The following is a 15,405-nucleotide window of genomic DNA, read 5'->3' as shown; positions in this document are numbered from 1 at the left end:
CACTGGGTGCGTCTGAAACGCTGAGATATTTCTATAAGGTAAATTGTTAAATGCATGTGTTGGTGTATGCATTGGTGTCTACAATATCCCACAATCCTATGCACCCAACTGTGGAAAATACAACGCTCTCGAAAAATGCAGTTGAAAGAAGTTCTTTTATATAGTAAATAAAGATCTTATTTGCAATAACAGATTTTTCAAAACAAATGTTCAAAAATCATGTTTTTGTTATGTTATTGTGTTAGCTGTATTTTTTTAGTTATATTTACTTAAATCAAAACAACCCAACTGCAGTTTAATTGATATTAATTGGAATGCACAATAAAAAACTTTTTTTTGTTGTTGTTGTTGCAAATTAACTCTTTTGAAATTGTCATTTACAATTTGTGAACAAATAAACTAAAGGTGACTTACATTTGTTTTTAAATATAAAGCAGGGCCAGAAGAAAATACTTAAACATTATATTTAAATGACAAAATAAACGTTACATTTTTGCTTGGTAATTTTTAACGCTGCCATAATGGACATTTACACCGTGTCCTAACCAAACGCGATGCGACGCAGCGACATGCGATAAAAGGTATCTTTTCCATGTTAACCAGAGGTTTTGTCCTAACCATCCGTGACAGCGCTGCGCGACGAGCAACGGCCGTTTCTATTTTAGAAATGTTTTTTATTTCCACGACGTCGCGGCTGACAGCTCCGCCCACACAACGATCTCATTCGATGTAAGTTCTGCACCTCATGAATATTAATCGCCAAACATGGATGAGGACAGGCTATATGAGTTTGATTACATACGTTTAGATTCTAAAATCCTAGCATAGCGTCCGGTGAGGCATCACTGAAGTCATGAGAACAGGACGCATCTCTCTGCATGTGCACTCTTCAGCTGCAGCGTGCGAGGCTGCGTGGACAAGGAAAAACTGTTCCGATTGGCTGTGTTTTGTGATTGATTGTTGCATCCGCCCCTTTTTCGTGTTCGGTATGGACAAACAAATGGCTTATTGCAGGAATCTCATCACGTCGCGATTGGTGTTAGAAGTCAATCTACAACCAGTTTATTATGACCACTCAAAGGTACCCCAAGCAAAAATGCATTTGACACAACACGGCAGATATTTCCTGTTTTAGACCATTGGCACAGGCCTATACCCAAACATCAAGACATGCTCAGTTCCTTTGAAATAAGACTTTATTGAATATTGGAAAAATAAAATTAGAAAGCGAGTTCATCTCACAAACGTCTGCAATGACATGAAAATAATGTCACAATTTTTGGTTGGAAAATGATGCGGAAATGTTCTTGACAGGTTGCATAAATTTGCCCAAGTATTTTCTCATGGGGAGGTTAGACAGAATTTTGTTTTCAAATTGAATCATTACTACCTCATTACAAGCGGTGCATTTGACACCGAGTCAACACAGGATAAAGTAACATCATCCGAGTGAACTTTCCAGCTAAAACCTGCTTTCGTGAGCAGCCGCAGATAATGGTCCAACTGTTGTCGATGGCCACCAGCCAAACATCCTGTTGTTTTACAGAGCGAGGAAAGAACCTCTGGACGGTTACTTAACTATGTTACCAAAGTTAAGTGCTGCAAATGGTTTATTAACAGGTATTAAGTAATAGTTTGATCAGAAGAGCTGCTTTTGATTTCTGACTATCATCTACACTTGACATAAATCTTTCCTGTGACTATTAAAAAAACAAAAGTTTAACAGGAACTGAACATTGATGACACCCCAATAACAGCTGTGAGAGGTCTGACCACTTACAAACATAAAAAAGACAAATAAATTCTTCTTCATCAGTCCATGGTTCCAGTCTGAATCTGGGTTATCCACGTACACTCTTTAACAGTTTCTGGAACAAAGAGAAGAGAACGATCACAAATGATATAAATATATATTATGTCAAATTTGGTTAGGTGCAGCCAGGTTTCTCTGACACACCCTCATTTCTTTACACCCTCTTTCCACAGCAGAGGTCTACATACACACCTGTTTTCAGAGGTGGCCATGCTAAACCAGTCTGCTGAACTTCATAAAGCATGTAATTCCTAACGTGTTCCACCATCACGGGTTCTCCTTGATTTGAAACAAGCAGAACCCCTGCTGCGCTATTGCATCTGTGCAAGAAGCACTGGTCTCTGCACACAATTACATCGAAATCAAATAAGCGTTCCTCGCTCGTGAAAATAAACGTGGCGCGATGACTCAAAACTGGCCGGATCTCTGTTCAGTGTAGTTTGGACTTATTTGATGTGGTGCTCCATGCTCATCTACAGAGAAAAATATCCACCATAAAGGTGGTTGCAAGATGAGGATTTCAGCTGCGACGTGAGCTTGTGCAGTTGCTATCTAATTCCTTCTTGAGTCATGTAAGACCTTCAAAACAATACACGAATAAATAAATAACAATAAGAGGAGCTTCAGCTGGGTTTAATTTATAGTACAGCGTTCACACAGCACATACCTGAAGCTCAAAACACCAACCCGAATCAACACAGACAAACTTCAGTCACAGCAAAAATGTTTCAAAACTGTGATACTTTAATGTAAAACTGAGAGGATGATGTGATGAGGGGACTATATTATAACATCTCAAAATAAAAACAGATCTCATTGTTTCTAAAAAATAGACTGTATTATCATTAGCATTCCAAAATAATGTCCTATTTTGATTTTGGGTTGTAAGATTGACGGTTTACCGTCACAATAAAGATCAAGGCTGTTACGCATTAATGGAAAACTTTACAAAATCCCTGAACGCATTCCCTGCACTTCCACGCTTTGTTTAAAGTTGCTTTGGAATCTCGAACTCAGTGCAGGGCAGATGCAGCTGTTGATTCCATCCTGTTTGTGAGCGATGCTGTGATCTCTGACTGCAGATAAACGGGCTGAACTGGTAACAGAGCGGACAGAGATAAACTGGCCCTTCTGATGGAGCTCTTGGCCGTTCGCTAATGACCGAATTGATTGCTGTAACACATACTGTTCAGAAGATCAATAGAGCGGCCACAGGTGACATCTGCCAACAATGCAGCCTGAAAAAAATGAATATGCATCTGAAACCTAACCCAGCCAATCTGAAGTACCCACTGTCCTTACATGAAAGCATCATGGCCTCAACAAGACTGGACCTCAGGCTAAAATCAATCAGTTTGAGTATGAAGGGAGTGGAAGTACATTTTGTTTGAGTTCAATGCCACAGTGACCACAGCTATTTTCTGAATTTGACAAAGATCATAAACACAATTAAACAGCTGTTGATATGATATGATATGCTTTTGATAAATTTACCAAATGTTCAAACTAAAACTGACTTCTTTGTCATGTTTAAATAATTGGATGGAAAAATGTAGCATAGTATAATGCAGAGGGCCATTTACACTACATTTTGGGAATAATATAATACAGCCGCAGAAACATTTAAGAGACCATTTCAAAATGATTTTCAGTTTTTCTAAATGTATTATTAATAGGTATGAGTTTGGGTAAAATGATCACTTTTTTTCATTGTGTGAACTACTAACAATATTTCTCCGTATTGTTTCTATTTGCATTTATTTGCAGATAACAAAAACTGGAGAAGCAGGTCAAAATAACAGAAAAGACGTCTATTTTCTCAGATCTCAAATACTTAAAATAAAACAAGTTCATATTCACTTTTAAGCAATACAACAGTCACAATTGTACACGTATTTAGGAAAAAGTCCAAAATATTTTTTATGTGATAACCTCATTTTCATGTGTCTTGTCGTGCTGTCAGTCTTTCACATTTCACATTGGTTTGATTTTGTTGAAATTCAACAGAAACTGGACTGGCCACATTACATCAAGAAATGCTGATTAAATGATTAAAAAAACATATGATTTTTTCCGCGGCTGTATGTAATGTAATGTGCTTGTTAATGCATTTTACGCATCTTATTTAGTGTGGTTGCCATGGATACCTTGGCGGCAGCTGTGACATGGTGAACTTTGACAGTTGCTGATTTCTCTTCGAAGGCTTTGACCCTGGACTCCTCTGCCAGATGATGTAGGACAACCAGAAGATTCAGCTGGGCCTATGGACACAACAGAAATAAACATGAGATACCAGCATGGCCTTTTGTTTCATGAAAAATAAAATCTTTTTGCAGACACACATTTCTAAAAATAGCCTCGTATATGTGAGTGAAAAAAATTAACCTTACCAACAGTGTTGGGTAAATTACTCTAAAAAAGTAATAAATTACTAGTTACTAATTACATATTCAATAGTGTAATTAGATAACTGTACAAATTACTCTCTCCAAAAAGTATTTAGTTACTTATTACTAATTACTTTCTATATCCTATATCAACCTTGATTAGTTACGTGATTCAAGGATAGACATGAAAGGGCTCTTTTAATTAAAATAAATAATATTAAACTACATAAAGTACTCTTATTAACTGACCAAAGTATTACAAATGTGAGAATTATATATTAAAGCACAGATTTTAAAGTTAGACTTTGAATTTTGATGTCAATTCCACTATTGCACGCACATATATTACACAAAGTATTTAGTTTAATTACATCAAAAGTAACTAATTAAATTACAGAAAAAATAAGAGTAATCCCTTACTTTACTTTTTCAAGGGGAAAGTAATTAAATTACAGTAACTAATTACTTAGTAACTAGTTACACCCAACACTGCTTACCAGCGACCTTCAAATCAAACAACTTAATGAATCCTGCTAATGTTAGGACTGTCAACTTTTGCACAGATTACGATGGCTAATTATTCAATTCAAACACAATAAGGGTTTCCTGTAATCAAACGATCATGCTATCTAAAACAATAAAACTTGAGTGATGGACAACCATGCGAACTTGCCTTAAAATGCTGCAAATCAAGAAGACTACAACAACAGTTGGAGGCATTTGCAAAAGATAAATCATAAATCAGCCTTCCCCTAAAACGAGCCTTTGCCGGATTAGACCAGGAAATTGTTTCCTTTTCAACACTTCATCCGTCTTTCTGCGTTTTGTCACGAGATGCAGAACAGGGATCAACACTTGAGGGAGGACTGAGATCAATGCCGAGCTCCGGTTTGGTTTACATATGTTGATGACCACCACTGATGTTGCTCTTGATCTGGACAACATGTGCTAACATGATGACACAACAGATCACATAAACTACACACAAACTCCTCCTGAAACAACCCCATTGGGTGTCTGTGCTTAAAAAAAAAAATCAGCAAAAGTAAAAATACAAAAACACAAAATTGCGTTTTAAGTCTTTGAAGCAAGTTCAAAGCGCAGGTGCGGTTCCTCGCGTGGCTCATGCTGTAGATAAGACAGTTTCACTATGTATGCTACATTGGTTCTACACTAGCGTTTTATTTTTCCATGACTTATTTGTTCTCTTGCAACAGCTTAATGGTGTTGACAGATGCTATCTGTTCTTTCATTTGCTTGAAGACTGCGTTTAGCTAATGTTAGGTATTCGGTTGTAGTCAAAAGTTTACACCTTGCAGAATCTGGAAAATGTTGAAAATGCAAGAAAAATCTGTTTTTTTCAGCATCTGCATAGTTGCCCCTTGTTCACCAGTGACTTTAAGATGTCGGGATCCATTTTTACACTGAGGACAATCAAGAAACTCATACACAACTATTAGAAAAGATACAAACATTCCCAGATGCTCCAGAATTGACCCCCAGAACATGTGAGCACTCACAATCCCCAAACAGACTCATCGAAACAAACCAAATAAATCATTTCCCTCCATCTTTACCCCAACTGTGCTATGTACTGTGATGATCTCCAGGACCATGCTCTTCCTCAAACGCACACGTACACGCAAATAAAACAAGTGCCGCATCCACTGAACCTTGTCCAGATAGTTTTCCTAATGATTTCAGCGGGAAACAAGGCAGCGCTCCTTGTGCGTCTACACGACAGCCATTTGGGTGCAATTTAAATCTATTAATACCTCATTTTCATAATTGTGGGTCATCTCAGGGGCGTCTGAATACTTGTCCAACAGCTGGTGTTGAAAGCGTTGTCGAGATCCCTGTGCCAGAGGCTTTGCCAAAACATAACAACCGGGCTGAACTGATTAGAGCACAGGCGTGTCTACCGCCTCATGCAGACATGGAAACTTTACCCAAGGCAAAGAGGCGCAGAGAAAAGGAGCATTATAGCGTCTGTGCCTATAAGACGTATGTGCTTCTTCGAGGAAAAAAGAAGCATGGGGCTTTTCTTTGAATTAAAACTGTTGAAAAAAGACAGCGGAAGAGCATTTATCTCTCTAAAGTGTTAGAAAAGAGGCATTTCTGGACTTTCATATAATGAAAGAACTACGAAGCAAGGCACCTAATGAGTTGTGTCAAGTACGAAAAGAGACGCTTTAGGTAAACAAACACTTTCTACTTTTGTGGTTGTGTGTGTGGAAGTAAAATACTACATTTGAACCGTTTTCAAAGGCAACTATAGATGTTTTAATAAATGCAAGAAAAAGAAGACCAATCCCAATTCAATATCAAATCTTTCAAAATATATCATTCTCATAAAGCATTTCAAAAACCTCAAAGGTAGACAGCACACCTAAGGCTGGCGTTATTTCTGAGTGACCTCACCAGACATCTACACATCTGAAAATACATCAACTTTCGAACAGCTCAAACACACTTCGACGCCCATCACGGCACGCCATTATATTAACCAATCCAGGCAGAACCCGTAATAAAACCCACCGTGAAAAATGCCATGGGCTCCAGGCCTAGGTCTGGAATGGACCCTTAATTCCCACATTTCCCCTAAAGGGCTTTAATACAAGAGAGCACTCATTGCTGTCAGGGGGCAAAAGAGGGTCCGTGGTTCAGAGCAAAAACTGGAAAAAGAAAACTTTCACAGCTTCCTTGCGGGATGAAGCGGATTATTTTCATGTTCAATCAACCATCAAATGCGGTAGAGGATATCTCAGTTAAGCGAGAGAACAAAGCGACGTCTTAAGCCACAGTTCTTATAAACAGGAGGGATGAAATGGTACGGCTGGGATCATCCCGCAAGCTGTGGTGGTACTTACAGAGACTGCACTTAAGACTGATCATTACAAAAGCAGTCATATCGGATGCATGTGGGCACACGTGGCTGAGGGAACGTATTGATTTGACATAGAATAGGTAAAGGGTCGACGCCAACTAAAACATCTTCGAGAATCCTGGAAAACGTTGCAGAGTGAAATAGGTTTATGCTATTTTACCAGAATGTAAGCAGAAACTGTAAACTGGATCAGAAATGACTCCCCAAAGTCATCGAGCAATCCAGTCATTGCTTTACAATCTAAACTGATATAGTGTGCGTGTAAACAATTTCAATTGAGATTTTTGACAGGCGTCTACTCTACCAGCCTATTTAGACTAATTGAGGCTGAAACTGGACCTAAACTTCTGCAACGAAAACAAACACAGAATACAAAACATTTCAATTGCAGGTTTACAATTATGCAACTTTATCTGAAAGTCAAAACCACTTAATAACAACGTGACTAACATTAGAGCAGGGCTTCTGATCCACAATTAGGTTTGATGGGAAACGCTTCCATGTGTGAAGGTCCTTATTAGGAATTTTGCTATTAAAAGCACAAGAAACCAGATCAAACCGGTACATATTCATAGGACGGTAAAAAGAGCCTTTCTTTCATTTTTCCCGCAGTTTTCTTTTTAGTTTAACGGCTGGATTAGACCCCTGTAAAGCGGAGACCCTTTCAGTCTGCTTTTACATCCCCACCACCTCCAGTCTCCATAAAGAAAGACCAGCTGCAATGGACCTTTAATTAGGCCCACCCTCCACACACACTCATAGTGCAAAAACAACAAAGTACACTGACAACATTTCCTCTAAACTTAACGAAGAAGAAATAGCCATATTCAAATGGAACACGAGGATTTATAATCATGTTCTTTTAATCATCTCGGCTCTCTTCATCTTGAGCTGTGAAGCGGTCAATATCAAGAAATCAAAGAGGCGGCATTCACCACCGTCAAACAAACAATGCATGCAACAACATTTACAGCACCCACTTCACATGTTCTGCTGCTCAGAAACAAAACGTTCATATAAACACAGCTGTCTGCTAATGGGCCACGTCCCTTAAATTCAAGTCTGTGACCAAGCTTTGTGCAGTGCATCCCGGTGTGGTTGGTAAGGGTTTCCAGAGTACACAGGTTGCACATTAAATTAATTTAGCTGTCTCCTGCAACCTGTGTGTCTAAGGTTACTCACAACTGTGCTGGCGAAAGATCCAACTTGAAAATGCCCTTCATTAAAAAACTGCCTTTATAAACTAACATAAAGCTTACAGGCGAGATAGAGCTACTGTAACATCAGACCAGGTTTATTTTGCAATGCTGTTTAGCTTACTCGCTCACATTAAGAGAAGTGTCTACTTTTCAGGTATTTTTATCAATCAAAGTTGTATATGTTTTACTTATTTATACATTACTTGTTTTTTTTCTGTCCGTCTCTGCTGTTTTTGTGCTAAAATGTATTCTGCGCAGCTGCTTTGCAACAATAAAAATGGTGAAAAAGGCTACAGAAAAAAACACGAATTGCCTACATGAAGTGATCTACTTTAAAAGGTCATTTACACATTCAGGTTTCTGCAAACGATGAGCAATAAAATACACTTTATTGTCTTCAAAACCATCAATATTGTCTCATCAAATACGTAAACAATCATAAAACACTAAATTAATATGAAATGACAGCTCAGAAAACCACGTCTCGAGCTTATTTAACTTACACGATCTTTAACCTGTTCCCTAAACAAAACGTCTCATCCATTAAAACACGCTGTACACACGTTCTTATGTCGAACTTTGGTTGGTTTTGTCTGGGCATAAACTTGATTTCATCACAGCAATGTCACAAAAGAATTTACTACAACGTTACACTATCTATTTCACCGTACATGTGACAAGCAATATTCTTTACAAAACGAAAGCATAACTGTTAAACAGCATTTACAGTTCAACAGAAAGTGTACTGCCTGTCATGCACTGCACGTTTATGTTTCTTCTTAACCGCAAGGCTTGTGTGGATAGCGTTCATGATCATAACTCACCATCAAATCCGCGTCTTTTCCAATCCGTATATCCGCGTTACTCTTCATGTGAAACTTCAAGGTTGCTCTCGGTGCTCTCTTGGACATGTCGGAATGCTTAAAGGCGTTGCTTTCAGTCGAGTTTGCAGATTTAACGCTTTAAAGTAGGCTAAAGCTGCTGGTTGTTTTCTGTTTTGTTCAAAATGTCGCGCGTTTTACTACCGGCTCGCCTTGATGACGTTTAAAGAGCTCATTGGTTGTTGTTGCAAGCGCGTGTTTAAGCATGTTACGCCGTCTCTCTGGATGATGAGAAGATTTGAAACAGCAGCCTACACATTTTGTTTGGGATATCCACAGACTGCTGCGCTGTGCTATGTTTTGTTTAGTTAATAACATTATAACAATGGCTAAATAGTTTATGCATGAATGTAGATTTAATAAATCCCCTCCTTTATTTATTATATTTAGGGACGAATTAAAGTATTTCTCAAAAGCTCTATCACAAACGAAGAGTCAATTATGCTGCCCCTTTTTTTCTTTTGTTTATTTTACTTTGTTGAACTGGATTGTTTAGTTAGATTTATTCTACCTATGATGTTCTGTTTAGTTTCAACATGTTAAGCCTTTCATGTCTTCTCTTGAATGCCTATTTTTGCCTTTGTTGTAATTTAAACTATCTATTCTTAAAGATGGGGTAACACACGCAGTGTCTGCCAATCTCATATTAATCTTAAGTGCCTATACAGTAGTAATATTTAGTTTCATCAAATTTATGAAAGAGGGATACAGCTGTACGATTATTTCCGGAAAAAGACGAGCTGCTGGAGGCGGGCAGGGGGGACGGAACTACAGCACGAGCACACAACACATTATCACATTAATCCCTCCGTGTTTTTTACAATATGCATGTACATCTTTTGTACGGCATCTTTTAGCACATCTATCAGTTTCAAACGATCTCCAAATCCAGCGTTATATCCACCATTTTAACACCCATCACTGAAATGCCGTGAACAAAGAAACACACCTCAGCTTCTTTCACTATGGCAAGAGTAACAAGCTGCAGCTGCAGGCCCACAGCGCAGCCAATCTTGACGTAGCGCAGCCAATCTTGATAAGCGGGTCTTCCTAACGCTTGTCGGTTGGCGCGTGGGCGGGCTCTTTCTTTCACCTAGCAGTGGGCATGCTTTTCCGGGAGAATTGCCCAATAAAAAGAACAGGATCTTATAAAAAAACTTTCCGAAACAAGTTGGAGTGCTGGGGGAGAGTGTCAAGCACAGAAATACTATACGTCATACGTGCAACTCGTTTTTGAACAAGTTGACCATGTTAAGCATGAGAAGCCAGCATTTTAACAGTGTAAAGAAGTCAGAAGTCACGAAATAGCATGCTACCTGATCTTTAAAAAAAACCTTTATATTGTTTCAATCATTTAGGTTTTATGAAACTGAAATGTTGCAACTGTGAATTAAACAATAAACAAAAGAGCAGTAGGCCTATGTTATAAGCTAGCATAAAAGTGGTACAATTATTTTATACATATGTACAAAATACACAATATATAGGCGTATGTACAATGTACCTGTACATTATATAAGAGTGAAATAAAATAAAAAAGTGTCACATTTATATGTTTTAGGTGTACTAGGCTACTTCCTGTAATTTTTCTCCACTGGGCACAAAGAATGTAAAACAGCTGCAAAGCATTTGTTAAATTAGAAATAAATTGATACATAAGATGGAGCTGAACCCATGCCAGAACTTTGAGGCCATTTTAGTAGCACATGTTTCACGGTTTCTATTAATTGCTCTGGGCTTTGGCTGAGTTTAAAATGAAAGAATAGCCGCAGGCTTTATATTAATAACATACTAATAAAATGTATCAGCTCGGACCTCTCATTCTCTTTTCATCCTCAATTAGGCTTTTTAATACGATTTGAATGCATGGGCATGACTGATTCATTTATCAGCGCTTCAGATCTTTCTTGACTTATACAATGTGATGTTAAACGACTGCTCTGTGGTTTCTTTTTTAATTGCAGCCTTGGTTGAACACTTATTTTAAGTGTTTATTGCATGTATGTATTTTTTTTATTTCACCCTAGCCCCTGAACACCACTTAAACGGCACAATTTGTACTTGTGGGACTTTTCTACGGAACAACAAGGAAACATATCAACAGTTCAAAGGCCTGATTAGTGGTAGTTCTTATGCTGGTATTTCATGTGGATTTCATTTACAGATTGCTGGAATCCTTTGGATCAAAACATGTTCAGAACAAAATACACAATCAGATATTGTCAGCAGACGAATTCCTGTAATTACATGGATAAATGAACACACAATCAGATTTCACCCTGAGAATGAAAATATCTGCAAATGTCTAACTGAATACTTGCCATGCATGCCTTGAGAATAACTTCATATCACGCCTAATAAAATGCTTTAAACTCAGTGATGAGTGAGTTGAAAGACTTTTGGAACACGAAAACAGAATACAGGAAATATTTGTACTTTTGATATGTACATGCCACACTTCAGTCCATTTCAAATAGATTAGTGAAAACAAACAAACGAAGAGAAAAAAATACCAAAAACTGAAATACTTTGACATTTTTATGAATTCTAATTAAAAGTCTTCATTAAAAAAAGCAACGCAGTAAGATGATGGGCTCTTCACCGGGTGTCCCCCTCCACACTGCAGTCTTTGTTGAGTGAGTCTGTGGACCAGACACATGCTTCAAAGTCTGACAGATATAATTCTACACCAGTGAAATATAGATTTTTTTAGATGTGCGCTAGAATCACTGCAACCCACTTAAGAGGCCACAGATTGATATTATTCTGTGGACACCACCGTTTCCTTCAAGCAATGAGGACAGATGGATCAAGAGCCCTGCGAAGGCCATATATTTGGACCGGTGAATTACCTTGTCTATTGTTCTAATGTGCATCTAATTTATCAGCTCTTCAGACAAAGTAAATGTATTAAAATGGAGTGTGCCCAAAGGGTATTTTATTGCTCATCAGATTTGGTGACACATTTGGTGTATATTGGTGACAATTTAGTGACACATTTAGAGTATGAAAATGTCCAAACAGCTCATTTTGTTCTTGCAACGTAAAAATCCCCCCGCTATATTAAATTCTGGCAGTAGATGTTACAACAAAATCTCAAGGCAACAATTTTACGAGGTGGCTAATTCGTATGAATTTGTAAGATCTCATTGTATGATTTGCTTTTGCTCCACGTTTGTGACGTTACGTTTAGGGGCTTCAGTACTGCTTTTTTCTAGTAATCGCACGTTTTTGTGCGATTCACAATGTACAAATTAGCCATCTCGTAAAATAGTTATGAATTTCTGTGAGATCAGGTTGGATGTTGGTATACCACCACAATCTCATTGGAATTCTTATCTGTTTTACGAGGTGGCTTATTCGTATGATCTTATTCATACGTTTTAGCACGATTGGCTTTCTCGTCAGTGAGGTTACGTTTAGGGGAGGGGCTTCAGCATTGCTTTTTCTAATATTCATATGTTTTTGTACGTTTCGCATGGTACAAAAGGTAAACAGGAAAACAGTAACTACATGTAGAACAACTAGAATCTGAATCCACAGTTATTGGGGGTCATGAAACTGCTTTATCAAATCTGATAACCAGATGCTGTAAATACTCATACTGAATTCTATCTTTCTACGCCCCTTTGCCTTTTGCTACAACAACCGTAGAGGGATAAGTTAAACCAAATGGATAATGCATTTCATAAGACTTATAATCCATTATCTTTGATTTGTGGCTACAATAGATCACATGTACATGTTTTTAAAACTAAACCTACTGAAGGTCTCCTCCTCAAGCATCCTAGAATTCAGATGGGAGTGAAACTTCAAAGGAACGATATGAATATAAACTCGTCTTCTCATGTGGTTCAGATACATTTCTGAAATCCATCAGAATCTAAATCTGCGCTCTGCACGTATAGATGCAGTTACAGGGGCCAAACGCTGACCCCCTGGTTATGCCAGCAACACATTTTGATCAAGACCAAAAGTACCTGCATCCCCCCGCAGGCTCTGTACTTCCTGTCTGAAGCGGTCTGGCATACATCTGTCTCCTTACATCAATGTTATGCCATTAAAATCATTACTTAGCCTAATTGCAAACTCAATCCATCACGTCTGTGCTTATTCAAGGGACATTTTTAAGAAGTTCACGATAGCTGTGCCCGTGCGGCCCTTTGAAACACAATCACTTGGGGAAGGGAGTTGTCGAGAGCGGGAAAGCGGAAACAGTAAGGAGAGAGAGGGGTAGTTTGTTTGCATTCCCACATGGTGTTTATGTTCACTGTGGTGCGGTAAATGACTGCAGGCCTGAGTAAAGCCATGTTAGCGGGATACACTGGAACACACTGCATTTATTATGACACATAAGAGAGAGGTTGTTGATTAAAGGGCCACGTATCACAACACAAGTATTTGGACTGAAAAATGACAAACACAAACACAATTTGTGGATAGACTGTGTCTTGTCTATCCATCCATCCATCATCTGTCCGTCCGTCCGTCTATCATCTATCTATCTATCTATCTATCTATCTATCTATCTATCTATCTATCTATCTATCTATCTATCTATCTATCTATCTATCTATCTATCTATCTATCTATCTATCTATCTATCTATCTATCTATCTATCTATCTATCTATCTATCTATCTATCTATCTGTGTGTCTGTTTAATTTGAAACCTCAGGAGTGACAAAGTATCCAATAGCAATGTGAAAGACTGACAGTATGAAAAGACAAATGAAAACTGTTACCACATAATAAAAATAATTCTCGAACTTTTCCTAAATACATCACAAATATTACTGTTGTACTGCTTACGTAAAAGAGAATATGAACTTGTTTTCTTTGCAGTATTTGAGGTCGGAAAGAAAGTATTGAAAATACAGAGCATCTTTTCTGTTATTTTGACCTGTTTCTCCAGTTGTCATTTCTGTAACTAAATGCAAATAGAAACAATATTTTTATTTGAAATATTGTTAGTTGTTCACAGAATGGAACAAAAATGAAATGAATTGAATTGAATTCAAGCCAGAGATGCTGAAGATGAACATGAGGAGGTTTGTGGTCCTATTGACCACTCATACATCCTCTCTCACTCGTTCTTTCTCTCTTCACGCTGTGTATCTTCAGAGTGACTTATGCTCCTGTCTGACTTCATATGGTTTGTTATCTGATGGCATTCCTTGATGTCAGAGACACAGTGGATATTCGCTGTCTTATCAGAACATCATGAGCTCCCACCAGTGTCTTTGAGTACAGCACAACTGCAGTTCTTCATCATGTAGTGTACTCTGACGGATCGTGCAGCTGGAGTAATGTACCCTGTCGGTTGAAATTCTCTTTTAAAGAAACACTTCAGTGAGAAATGGACATGGGTCACACTTGTATTATGTTCTTCCTTCGGTGCAACAAAAAGTGAGAGCTGTTTTCCAATTATTTTAAAATCATACGATAAAACGTTCATTTTCAACTTAAATATTTCATTAATTCCATCAGAGAAAAAGTATTTACCACCTTCAATCACAGGGTCTCTGCATTTGAAAGAAGGAAACATAAAAAGGCCAGACAACACAAAGCACCGCAATATCTGTCAAGCCAAGGAGGTCAAAGGTCAAGAGAGGTTTGATCAGAGCAAACAGCAAATAAAACAGATTTACGGCATGTTTTCGGGCTGTACTCAACTATATAAAACTGTCCGAGCTTGAGTTACCACCCCTGTGCAATGCACATCCACAAATATCCACAAAATTTGCTCGCCGGTCCTTGTTGAGCTCCCAGGACAAGGAAGAGTTTCTGTAAATGTTTATGAGCTGCGCTTCTTTTTTAGAAGGTGTGTGTGTGTGTGTGTGTGCGTGCGTGCGTGCGTGCGTGCGTGCGTGCGTGTGTGTGTGTGTGTTCGGTTGGCTGTGCCATGCTCGAGGATCTTGTGTAAGAGTGCTTATTCTGGCTAAACTGAGGGGGTAGCGCTGCGGGAGTGCAGAACTTATGTTATCCGCCCGATGTTGCTCGAAGACCCTCAGATAACAACGCAGCAACACGCTTTCCTCCTAACAGCAACCCCTGTCTGAATCCAATTAACCACAGGGGTGAGGGGTCAAAGAGACACACACAAACACACATACACTGAATGCATCTAAACTCAAATGACCTTTTGTTAATGAGCATATCAAATTAATCACAGATTCACAGTCAGATATCCCATATTCCACTAAATTTGACAGTTTATAATCAGACATAAACACAT

General features: G+C 38.3%; 1 protein-coding gene across 1 annotated transcript; it reads right to left on the bottom strand.

The window, feature by feature from the left end:
• Positions 1-1,184: 1,184 nt before the first annotated feature.
• cenpw (centromere protein W) lies at positions 1,185-9,309 on the bottom strand. Its single transcript, XM_057340428.1, has 3 exons — positions 9,111-9,309; positions 3,961-4,074; positions 1,185-1,868 (listed from the first exon to the last, which is right to left on the bottom strand). The coding sequence occupies exons 1-3, from the start codon at positions 9,195-9,197 to the stop codon at positions 1,842-1,844; spliced, it is 228 nt and encodes a 75-aa protein (XP_057196411.1). The 5' UTR covers positions 9,198-9,309; the 3' UTR covers positions 1,185-1,841.
• Between the last annotated feature and the right edge of the window lie 6,096 nt (positions 9,310-15,405).

The sequence above is a fragment of the Triplophysa rosa genome, linkage group LG8 (genome assembly GCF_024868665.1).
Source record: "Triplophysa rosa linkage group LG8, Trosa_1v2, whole genome shotgun sequence".
NCBI lineage: Eukaryota > Metazoa > Chordata > Actinopteri > Cypriniformes > Nemacheilidae > Triplophysa > Triplophysa rosa.
This window is presented reverse-complemented; position numbering and strand designations above follow the sequence as displayed.

Coding starts and splice junctions, on each gene's coding strand:
- cenpw (XM_057340428.1), bottom strand. CDS start 9,197: ATGTCCAAGAGAGCACCGAGAGCAACCTTGAAGTTTCACATGAAGAGT. Junction 4,075..9,110: donor GAAAAGACGCGGATTTGATG/GTGAGTTATGAT, acceptor TTGTGTCCATAG/GCCCAGCTGAATCTTCTGGT. Junction 1,869..3,960: donor ATGTCACAGCTGCCGCCAAG/GTATCCATGGCA, acceptor TCTTTGTTCCAG/AAACTGTTAAAGAGTGTACG.